The sequence below is a fragment of the Sturnira hondurensis genome, unplaced genomic scaffold, assembly GCF_014824575.4.
Source record: "Sturnira hondurensis isolate 20B ecotype Veracruz unplaced genomic scaffold, ASM1482457v3 Scaffold0022908, whole genome shotgun sequence".
NCBI lineage: Eukaryota > Metazoa > Chordata > Mammalia > Chiroptera > Phyllostomidae > Sturnira > Sturnira hondurensis.
The window spans coordinates 9,260,019-9,271,086 of NW_028095539.1; the positions used below are offsets into that span (position 1 = coordinate 9,260,019).

At 65.3% G+C, this 11,068-nt stretch overlaps 1 protein-coding gene and 1 long non-coding RNA gene across 2 annotated transcripts; both read left to right on the top strand.

Moving 5' to 3' along the window:
• The first annotated feature begins 1,197 nt into the window (after positions 1–1,197).
• On the top strand, positions 1,198–2,043 carry LOC118980298 (uncharacterized). The gene is made up of 2 exons (XR_005065078.1): positions 1,198–1,285; positions 1,774–2,043. It is a non-coding gene; the product is annotated as an uncharacterized LOC118980298 (long non-coding RNA).
• Positions 2,044–2,479: 436 nt separating this feature from the next.
• SLC2A6 (solute carrier family 2 member 6) lies at positions 2,480–10,356 on the top strand. The gene is made up of 10 exons (XM_037036841.1): positions 2,480–3,032; positions 3,606–3,768; positions 4,771–4,977; positions 5,602–5,701; positions 6,207–6,418; positions 6,767–6,919; positions 7,420–7,528; positions 7,863–8,048; positions 8,195–8,340; positions 9,106–10,356. Exons 1-10 carry the CDS (start codon positions 2,941–2,943, stop codon positions 9,259–9,261), a joined length of 1,524 nt encoding a protein of 507 aa, XP_036892736.1. The 5' UTR covers positions 2,480–2,940; the 3' UTR covers positions 9,262–10,356.
• Positions 10,357–11,068: the final 712 nt, after the last annotated feature.

The following is an 11,068-nucleotide window of genomic DNA, read 5'->3' on the forward strand; positions in this document are numbered from 1 at the left end:
CAGGCCCGAGGACCCAGCGAGCCCGCCCAGTGTGCCCGCTCCCAGACCAGCACTCCTGATGCCTTTGAAAGGGGCTTCCTGCACGGGGGCTGAAGAAGTGGGGAGGGCTCTGAATTCAGGTTGGCCAGCGGCTTCTGGCACCCCTGGGTGCCCTGCCATGCCAGGCACAGGGAGGTGGAGGTGGAGCAGGGTACACAGCCGGTGCCCCCAGCAGCCCCAGAGCAGCCCCAGGCCTGGGTTCGGGAGAGAGGGCCGTGGCCCACTGGTGGCAAGGCTAAGAGAGGCCTGACGACCATGGAGGTGATCCTTCAAGGCAGCAGTCCCCAAACTTGGTGGCCTGAGGGGCCGGTTTTCCCACCAGCGGGTCGAGGCAGGAGGCGGAGCTCAGGCCAGCTTCCCTCTAAGCCACTGGGGCCAGCTGGAGGCCAGCTGAGGGTTGAGGACCCTGCCCTAGGGACAAAGTCGCCCTTCGCATTGCCAGTGTCAAGAGCAAAAATGTTGCAGTGGCCCTAACGCCTTGACAGAAGATTCACCAGCAAATTCGGGTCCATCCCCCGAGGAGCCTTCAGGGGCTGTTGATCTGGGGCCATGTACACAGTCAAACCAAGCGGCTCTACTGAGCCAGCTGCCTGCCCGTCCGAGGGCGGTGGACACTGCGGTGCGGCCCTGCACAGCAAGGGGCTGAGAGAGCAGGCGCCGGAGAAGCTCACAGAGGCCGCGCGGCCCCACGGAGCGAGAGAAGCCGGGCAGCAGGGCGCTCGCGTCGCAGTCCCCGTCCCTGGAATTCTGGGGAGGATGCACCCAGTGTGCAGTCAGCAAGGTGAGCAGCAGTCTCCCAGGCGTCTCCCAGGCGTGGGGGCAGGTGGGTCGGCCGGAAGAGGACACAAAGGAACCTGCCAGGCAGCTGGGATCTTCTGTGGCTTGGTGCAGGGCAGGGGTCTGGGTGCACGGCCACCCACGCCCATCCACTACATACACTCACCACACACTCATGGTGCCGTGTGTGCATGGCACACAGAGTTGATTTGTTTATTTATTTGAGAGAGAAGGGGAGGGAAGGAAGGAGAGAGAGAGAGGGAGAGAAACATCAATGCGAGGTTGACTCTCGCGCTTCCCCCACTGGGGACCCGTCCCACAACCCAGGCACGTGCCTTGACCGGGAATTGAACCAGCAACCCTTTGGTCCACAGGCCCCCTGCCCAATCCACTGAGCCACACCAGCCAGGGCCATAACTTGATTTAAAAAGAAGACAAAGGAATTGAGAAGAACAAGCCAGAAACACAAGTATGATTTCATTGGTGCAAGGGGCCAGAGCAGGGGAATCTAATCCAAAAGACAGACCTCAGGGCGGTGAGATGCAGGAGGGTGGGGTCGCTGGGAGGGATACTTGGACTCTGGGGCGATTGCAGCCTCTGGGCCTGGACCTGGGCGTCGGCCCCGGGGGTGCACACACAGGTGCGCCTGCCGCGCTGCACGGGTGGGATGTGTAACGTCCTGAGTTCAAACCGTGGCTCCGAGGGCTGTGCGACCTTAGCAGTGAGTGTCTGTCGATTGGGCATGCCTGGACCCAAAGCCTCTGTCATCCCAACGTGTGCCCACACCTGCAAAGCAGACCCCGGGGGTAGGGCGGGGGCTTTGATGACGATAAAAGAGGGACTTACAACACCTTTCAAGAAACACTTCACTATTTTAACAGTGAAAACTCGGAAATAACCCAAATGGTTAATTTTTCTAAATCGTCACCCAAGGACATTGTTTCATTGCTTTTAGAGAGACGGAGGGCCACGACGCTGTGAGAGAGAAGCGTGCGTCGTGGGCTGTCTCCGGGACACCCCCAGACCAGGGTCGGTGGGTGCAGCAGGGACTTGGAGTGGCACCGGGAGCCTTTCCCCAGGGTGAGGATGCTCTACCCGACTGAGCCACGCCGGCCTGGGATGCCCAGGATCCACCTCTGGGTGTGTGTGTCGTGTCCCATCCGTGCGCAGGACAGGGTGGGAGCCAGTCCTCTCTGCAAAGTCCGAAGAAAGAGCTGAAACTTGTAATTGTGGTGGTTTTTGAGGACAGTTTTACAGGGGTTTTACCATTTCTGCTTAAGTTCAAATCTTGTGTGATTACCTGGACGCTTCACAAGCCCAAGTTCAGTCGGAAGCCAGAAAAGACCAGAAACGGGGAGACTACAAATCTGGCCCACTGAGGTCGCCACCCCTCCTCGGTCTGCCCTCACCCATAGACCCTCGCTGTCCTGGGTGCCACCGGCCTGGTTTCCCCGAGTCACTGGAGGGGAGGGAGCCGCCCGGCGGTGGGGCAGGGAGGGAGTCCAGTGCGAGGTGCAGCTCACGCCCTTCCTTCGCAGGGAGACGTGAGTTCGCTGTGTGACCTTGGAGAGCTGCTCCTCCCCTCTGGGCTCCAGTTCCCCGTGGCCGGGAGGAGCTGAACTCCAGTACGTGACGCAGTGTGTGGCCCAAGCTGGTCCGGCTCGAACCCGGACACGGACCCGAAATGGCCTCGGAGGATTCGGGAGGGCCTCTGCCTCCAGGCCCCGCACGAGTATCTGCCGCTTCCCTCGGGTGCGGGTTCCCGTTCTCAGGGCTGACCCCGGGGCCTCCAGAGTCACACAAGGGGAGAAAAGCCAGGCCGACCCGCCCCAGTGCCACGCCTGCGCTCCGTACCCTGCACCCTAGTCTACGCCCCGGGAAAGCCCGGCTGCCCGGCGCCCCGTAACCTAGCCCGCGCCCGGGAAAGCCCGGCGGCGCTCTACCTCCGAGCATCCGCACCGCTCGCGGACGCCCATTGGCCAGCGCCCACTCTGCAGGGCCGCCCCGCAGCCAATCGCAGCAGCGGGGGCGGAGCTTCGGGCTGGGCCGGATGCTCCGAGCCGCTGCAGCCAGACCCTACCCCGGCCCCTCGGTGGCAGCGCGCTAGTGACAGAGGAGGCGGCCATGCAGGAGCCCCTGCTGGGAGCCGAGGGCCAGGACTATGACACATTTCCCGAGAACCCGCCCCCGTCGCTGGGGGACAGGACGCGAGTCAGGTGAGAGTTGGTAGACTTGTGGGCTGCGGGTGGGGGCTGCTTTCCGCCTTGGGCCTCCACTGACCATCCGGGAGTGGCCACCAAGGGGCCATCTGGTTCTTCCCTGCCCCGGAGACGCTAGTCCTATTTAAAGAGCTGGGTGTGTGTCGCCCCCCCCCTCCCCGCCCCGCCCCACCACCACCACCACGTCTTCCAGTACCGGGCCCAGCCGGCAGCCAGCACAGACAGGGACACTGGAGCTGAGAGCGCAAAGGGCCAGCCTGAGGTCACACAGCAAGCCCGGGTGGGCGGAGCGATGCCGAGAGCAGAGACCTCGCGGCCTCTTTGGAGACAAGCCCCCCACCTTGCCTCCGTGTCTCAGCCAAGGCCATCCCTCGTCATGAGGGCTCTACGCCGGTCCTGGGGGTTCCCCAAGGGAGCCGGCCCTCAGCCCTGGGGTGGTGCCACCCTGATGGCCCTGGACCCAGCCCTCTCCAGCACTGTCCCCTGAGTCTGCTGCTCAGCACAGGCAGTAGACTGGTGAGGAGGGACTCAAAGACCCCCAATCTCTCTGCCCCCACCCCACTCCCACAGGGCCCCCCAGAACAAGAGGGTGTTCCTGGCTACCTTCGCTGCTGTGCTGGGCAACTTCAGCTTCGGCTACGCCCTGGTCTACACATCCCCGGTCATCCCAGCCCTGGAGCGCTCCCCAGATCCAAACCTGAGTCTGACCAAGGTCCAGGCATCCTGGTTCGGGGTGAGGGCCATGCTCTGAGTAGGGAGGGGCAGGGTGGGGGTGCAGGGACCCGCCAAGCTCTGTCCCCAGATAGGGACCCCCGTAAATCTCAGCCATGGGGTTCTGCCCTTCCCCTTGTGCTCCGGGAGGGGCGGGGCAGGGTGGGGAGTGAGGCCCAATGAAGGCTCTGAAGCGAAAGGAGGAAGTGAGGCTGATGGAGAAGGTCTCTGCCCCGTGGGGTGGAGGGTTCCACAGGCACCCCGCCTGGAGCTGGGCTGTGGAAACAGAGCAGACGCCTCCCTGGACGATAGGGGTCTGGGACCTCAGCGGCCGAGGAAGGAGCCCTGGCTGGAGCGAGGGGGCCCAGGACAGACTGGGGCTCGTGGAAACGAAGAGAGCAGGCCTGAAGAGACTGCACCCACAATCTCGGGGCCTCGGGTCTGCAGTTACAACACAGAAGCTGCGATAATAATAATGCCCGCCAGGCACTGAGCACTCACCGTGTGCCCGGCGTGGCGCTGGGCACTTGATGGGAGAGCTGGTTGACCCCGGGCCCCACCCTCCGAGGTGGCACCTGTACTCTCCCCACAAAACAGTGGACGGGGCTGAGGCTCAGACAGACTGAGCCCGGTGCCCAGTTCCCTGACGGGGTCCTGCTCACTGTGCTGGATAGGGAACTTGAGACCCCCCCCCAGCATTCAAACCCCAGGGGTGTCAAGTGGTAGAATCTTCCCATCTGCTGCCTTGCCACCAGACACACAAATGCCAGGCAGGACAAGGCTGCTGTGACTCGTAGCCCCACTGCCTCCCCAGAGCAGGACTCCCTTTTGTGGCATCCCTAACGAACGGCTGTCCAGGTGCTACTTGTACACCTCTGGAGACGGGAGGCTCACTACCACGCAGGGCCCGAGGTCTGTCTGCAGCCCTGGCCCCCAGAGCCACCCTGGAAGCAGCTGTCTCCAGGCTCTGTGGGGCAGTGAGTGCTGCGCAGCCTGACATGCCCGGCCTGCCCCTTCTCTGCAGTCTGTGTTCACGCTGGGCGCCGCGGCGGGCGGCCTCGGCGCCATGCTGCTCAACGACCTGCTGGGCCGTAAGCTGAGCATCATGTTCTCAGCGGTGCCCTCCGTGGCTGGCTACGCTCTCATGGCGGGCACCCGCGGTCTCTGGATGCTGCTGCTGGGCAGGACGCTGACGGGCTTCGCCGGGGGGCTCACGGCGGCCTGCATCCCGGTAAGGCCAGGACGGTCCACCCCAGGGCCCCTCGCAGCCTCAGGGGCGTGCTGAGCGCCACCAGATACAGGCTCCCGGGCTCCCAGCCTCCCAGCCCCTGTCCACTGGTCGGCGGGGATGCGCTTGCTGAAGAACCTCTGTTCAGCCCTACTGGGGAAGCTAATTTTGGGGACATCTGCCCCCACGCCCCAGCCTCGCCCACTCCGGACTCTCCAACTTCCTACCCCATTTTCTGACAGTCACTCATTGCTCAATTGGAGAAATTCCACATTGAGCAACAGGGAGGAAGGGAAGTCCCTGCCCTGCCGCCTCCCTGGTGCCTCGGCCCTGGCCTCCAGGCTCCGCGTACCCCGAGGGAGGGGCTGGGCGGGGACCGCCGGGGAGGAGCAGAGACCAGGAGCTGGGTGCCTGTATGCTTCCCAGTTCCCAGCCTCACACTGCCCACTTGACCGTTAGGGAAACTGAGGCCCAGGGGAGGTCATGGAGTGAGTCATGATCAGGACAAGAAACCCACCAGAAACCCCCACTTTCCTCTTCTCAAGGCCCACTGGGGGCCGCTGCCGCTCTCCTGGCCAAGCCCAGCATTCTCACCAAAGGCCGGGGTGGGCGTGGCATGTCTTGCAGGTGTACGTGTCTGAGATAGCCCCCCCGGGCGTGCGTGGGGCTCTGGGGGCCACGCCCCAGCTCATGGCGGTGTTCGGCTCACTGTCTCTCTACGCCCTTGGTAAGACCAGCAGGGGGCGGGCTGCGGGAGGCAGGGTGCCTGGGTGCACCTGGTGGGAAGGGAAGGAACGAGTGAGCAGCAAAAGCCCTGGCTGGGAGCGAGAGACCTACCCCCGGGTGCCACCAGTGGTGCACCCCCAGGTGCCCTCCTGCCCCCCTCGGTCACAAGGCCCCCGCCTGCCCGGGCAGTGAGGGCTCTGCCCAGGCTGACGGTCTTCGCACTGTCTTTTGACAGCTGAGTGCTTCCACCAGTTTGGGAGGGGGGCCCACACAGAAAAGGGGTCCAAGTGCAACTGGTGAAGGTGGGGCCGGGTTTGGTGGTGCAACCTGGGGTCTTGCGTGGTCAGGCTATCCCACCATGACCCTGCGGTGGCCCTTGATGCCCCCTTCAGGGATGTGGGCCGTGTGGGGCCAGGCAATTCCTGTGGCCGCTCAGAGGCCCGGTGGGAGGGGTTTCTGTGTCCAGAAAGCCCTGGACCTCAGCCCCTCCGCCCCCTCGCCCCCAGGCCTCCTGCTGCCTTGGCGCTGGCTGGCGGTGGCCGGGGAGGGGCCGGTGGTCATCATGGTCCTGCTGCTCAGCTTCATGCCCAACTCGCCACGCTTCCTGCTCTCCCGGGGCCGGGACGCAGAGGCGCTGCAGGCGCTGGCCTGGCTGCGCGGGGCAGATGCCGACATCCGCCAGGAGTTCCAGCAGATCCGGGACAACGTCCAGAGACAGGTGGGGGTGCGGGGGGAGTGCCCAGCCTGCCCCCATTGCTGCCTTTGGCGCCCCCAGCTGGCTGTGGCTGTGGCCTTGCTTGCTTTTCCTGGGAAACTGGGATGCCCGTGCTGCCACCTCCAGATGTCACGGCCCGACCCAGAGCTCTGGCAAGCAGCAGCCTGCCTTGGCCCATCACTGACCCAGGCAGGAGCAGGCCGTCCAGGAGGGGCCCCCGGCCCATCCCCTGGCCTGGGCTGTTTCCTGGAGAAGGAGGAGGGGAGCTTCACCCAACTCCGTGCAGTGCGGGGCAGGGTGGGACCTGCGGTGGGGGGGGCAGCCCCGTCAGTGGTGGCCTTGTGTTTCCAGAGCAGCCGCATGTCGTGGGCCGAGGCCCGGGAACCCCACGTGTACCGGCCCATCGCCATCGCCGTGCTCATGCGCTTCCTGCAGCAGCTGACGGGCATCACACCGGTGCTGGTCTACCTGCAGCCCATCTTTAACAGCACCGCGGTGCTGCTGGTGAGGGCCCGGGTGGGGACAGCCAGAGGCTCGTGGCTGTGTCTGGGTCAGGAGCCTGTTCTCAGAGCCCCGTTTGCAATAGAGCGTGTGTTTCACAGTCAAGTGCACAGGGTCACAGCGAAAACCAGTGGGAGCACACGCAGGCCCCAGGGGACACCGACCCCGGTTCAGAGCCCCGCCTCTCGCTGAGCGCAGCTGCTTTCCCCAGACCTCAGCTTCCTTCCCTGCAGAGTGGAGATAACACGTGCGGGGGCTCAGAGGGAGATGAGATCTGGGGACTAGTGACAGCTGTCCCACCAATGCCATCAGGCCTAGGTGCCGGGCCCCTGTAGGCTGGGGCAGGGGACCAGGGAAAGTGCCTGTGCTCAGAAGGGGCTCAGTAGCTCCGAGAGGCTGTGGCCGTGACCCAGGCCTGAGCACCCTGAGCACCTTTGGGGTGGGGGAGGAGGGACGGGAGCGGCAGGCCAGAGTCCCTCAGCCCCAGGGCTCCCTCCCTGCAGCCCCCCGAGGAGGACGCGGCCATCGTAGGGGCTGTGAGGCTCTTGTCAGTGCTCGTCGCGGCCCTCAGTATGGACCTGGCTGGCCGCAAGGCCCTGCTCTTCGTCTCAGGTGGGTTCTGCCGCCACCGCCGCTGCCTCCTCGAGGCGAGTGCCATGTGGCTGGGGGCTCTGGGGTGCCCGTCAGACCTGCCCCCCAGCACCCAGCACAGGCCCGGCAGGCGGCACACCCCGGGAAGGTGTCCCGAGGTTCCTGGAAGGGAGCGATACTGATGTGCCCTGGGGGGGCGGGGGATGCAGTGGCAGTGGGAGCCTGCGCCCTGTGCAGGTGGCCCGAGGCCACCTGGGCAAGAGCCGGGCCACACGGGGTACAGGGCAGGGAAAGGCTTAGAGGAGAAGCTGGCTCACAGGGTCCTGAACCCCGAGGGCCACCCGTCTGTCCACAGCCTCCGTCATGTTCGCTGCTAACCTGACACTGGGGCTGTATGTAGACTTGGGCCCCAAGTCTCGGACCCCGAACATCACCGTGGGCCTCGAGAACGCATCCCTGGGGGACACAGAGCAGCCCCTGGCCACGCCCGCCGGGTCCCTCACCCTGGTGCCCCTGCTGGCCACCATGCTCTTCATCATGGGTATGGAGCCGAGGGCACCACAGGGCGGGCGGGCTGCTGGGTGGGCGAGATGTGGAGGGCATGACTGTGGCACGGGTGGGCCCTGCCACCCTGGGCGGTCGGGGGCAGCTGGGGAGGGCTCTCTCACCCCGCCCCGCCCTGTACAGGCTACGCCATGGGCTGGGGGCCCATCACCTGGCTGCTCATGTCAGAGATCCTGCCGCTGCGGGCCCGTGGCGCCGCCTCAGGGCTCTGCGTGCTGGTCAGCTGGCTCACCGCCTTTGCCCTCACCAAGTCCTTCCTGCTGGTGGTGGTGAGTGCTGAGGCCTGGGCTGCTCCGGCCACTGCCAGGAGCTGTGCTGGGTGGGCTTCTTTCTCCTGTCCTCTGAGGCCGCTCAGGCTCCCTGGTGACAGTGACCATGGGGCGGGGGCACTGTTCTGAGAAGTCAGCTGACCTCCCAGGCTGGGAAGCCACGCCCACTGGCACAGCCACCCTCGGGGCAGTTGGGCCTCCCATCTGGATGGGCAGGTTGGGTCTCAGTCTACACGGGGTGCCCTGCACACCACCCGCAGAGCCCCTACCTGTCTGAACCCCACCTCTGGGCCCTAAGCCCAGTAGCCAGTGGATCTGAGCCCTAGGCCCCAGCTTGCAGGCAGGAGACTCGGACAGTCGGCTAAGGCTGTGCATGCCCAGGGCCAGACGGGGCCCCAGAATGGGCCAGAGGGCTGGGGCAGGGGAGTGTGCATAGCCCCCAGAGAGGGGCACAGATGGGCAGGGAGGTGTGCAGAGCTGCCTGAGCTGAGGCTCCAGCCAGGGCAGGCTCCGAGTGCAGCGCACTGGGCAGGGAGGAAAGCCCAGGGCTCCCTCCAGAGGAAGACTGAGTGCAGACTCCCAGGGCCTTGAGAGCCACTGAGCCCTTGACCTCCTACTGGAGGCAGCAGGGAGCCCTGGGTCCCTGAGCAGAGGAGAGAGCAGGGGAGCCCCCAAGGCTGGCTACTGCGAACAGGGCCCCCAAAGCCCCTGTGGGGGTGGGAGGACTCTCAGTCCCGTGACCACACACCTCTTCTCTGCCCCCAGAATGCCTTCGGCCTTCAGGTGCCTTTCTACTTCTTCGCCGCCATCTGCCTGGTGAACCTGGTGTTCACCGGCTGCTGCGTGCCCGAGACCAGGGGCCGGTCGCTGGAGCAGATTGAGTCCTTCTTCCGCAGCGGGAGGAGGTCCTTCCTGCGCTAGGCCAGGCCTCCGAGTCGGCCACTGACCTGCACCCAGAGTCCAGGAGGCGGCAGCGACCTGCCATCAGCCAGACGCCACCCCTGACACGAGCCCCCTGGCACGGGACAGCCAGCAGCACTGTCCCAGAGGGCCCCGCTGTGGGTGGCCAAGACCCCTCGGACAGACGTGGCAACACGCACCGCAGGGGAGCTCTGGGCCTGTCCTGCGAGGCCATGCTGGCCACCCTGCCCAGAGGGCTGTGACCAGGGTTGTGACGAGGACAGAGGCGGGGTGGGGAAGCAGAGGGGCTCCCACAGAGATGGCATCCTGTCACCCTGCTCCGGCCCCTGAGCCCCCACTGAGCAACGGGGAGAAAGCAGAAAGAAGTCTGCCCCAAGGACTCCCAGAGGCCATGGGCAACGTGCCGGATACCCCTGGGCCAGGGCGCAGGACTGACTGACACTCACTCCTGCCCCAGTCCGGCATCTGGGAACAGGCTCCCGAGTGCTCCCACCTGCAAACCATGTGCCCTATTTATGAAAATAAATTTGAGTTCTGGCAGGGGAGCCCCCTCTAGCCAGGCTAGTGCCACATTGCCAGCTGAGGCTGCCAGGCCTGCTGCCCCGACCTGTCCCCAGTGGGGCCAACAAGAGCTACCGGAGAGCCCCGCTCCTCCCACAGGGGGACCTGGGGCCAGCAGAGCCGCAGTGTGGGGTGGGGCGCCCCTCACACTCCCTGGAGACACAGCACATGCGAACATACAGACTGTCACGGGGCTTTATTGCTCAAGAGTCAAGGTAAACACAGAGCAAACAAGGACTGGGACCAGGGAGTTGCCCTGGTGGCCCTGTCCCCTCAGCTACCAGGACAGTATTCCTTGCAAGGCAGGACTGCCATTGAGACAGGGTCACCCACTGCAGGATGGGGCCCATCAGACTGACTGGGAACCTCAGGTGAGTGACCTGCTCGGCACCCACCCCATGTCCTCACGGGGCAAGGAGTGGCCTGTCACGCACATCCAGCCCTTCCCCTGCAGCAAGGACACTGGTCAGCAAGTCCCCTGGGGTAGGGGCAGGAGGGCCAGCAGGGGTGGCCGCGAGCCTGTGTCCTGGGTAAGAGCAAGCCAAGAGGGCAGCAGGCCCCATCCCTGGGAGGTAGACGGGTCCTCATCACAGCACACACAGGAGGACACACAGACACCACACACACACAACCCTCAAACCCAGCCCCAGAGGACCCCCCAGGACATGTGTCCTGTTGCCCTGGCCACACCACAGGTCCTGGGCTCGGCCTGGGCAGCTCCCTAGGGGATCCACTGATGCCCTGGACAGCACCGGAGGCCCGCAGCCTCCAGCAGGGACTGAAGGCCCATCAGGGAAGCCGTGCACAGGGGCGCCCTTGGAAGGCGCCAGGGAAGCCCCACCGGGCCCAACAGTGCCCTGCAAGCTCTGGGGAGTAGGAACCAGGTGCTGGGCGCGTTTCCGCCTGGTGCTGCCGGCCTCAGCCAGGCTCTGTCAGACATACCCACCAGCCAAGGGCCAGCCAGGCAGTCAGAGTGGCCAGTGGGCTGAGGTGGAGGAGCAGGACAGGTGTGGAAGGAGCCTGGGGGAGATGAAGGCACAGGTCCCAAGAAGGCCACCCCCGGCCCCAACACCAGCTCCGCACACTCCCTGCCCCCAGGCCATACCCCCACCGGGCTGGCGCCTGAGGCAGTGTGGACAGCCTCCGCCCAGGTCTCTGAAGGCCTAGCGGGCCGGCAGGAACACCCACACTGCATCAGGTCCCCTGCTCCCAGCAGGTCCGGGGTACTGCCTTAGCACCGGAACAT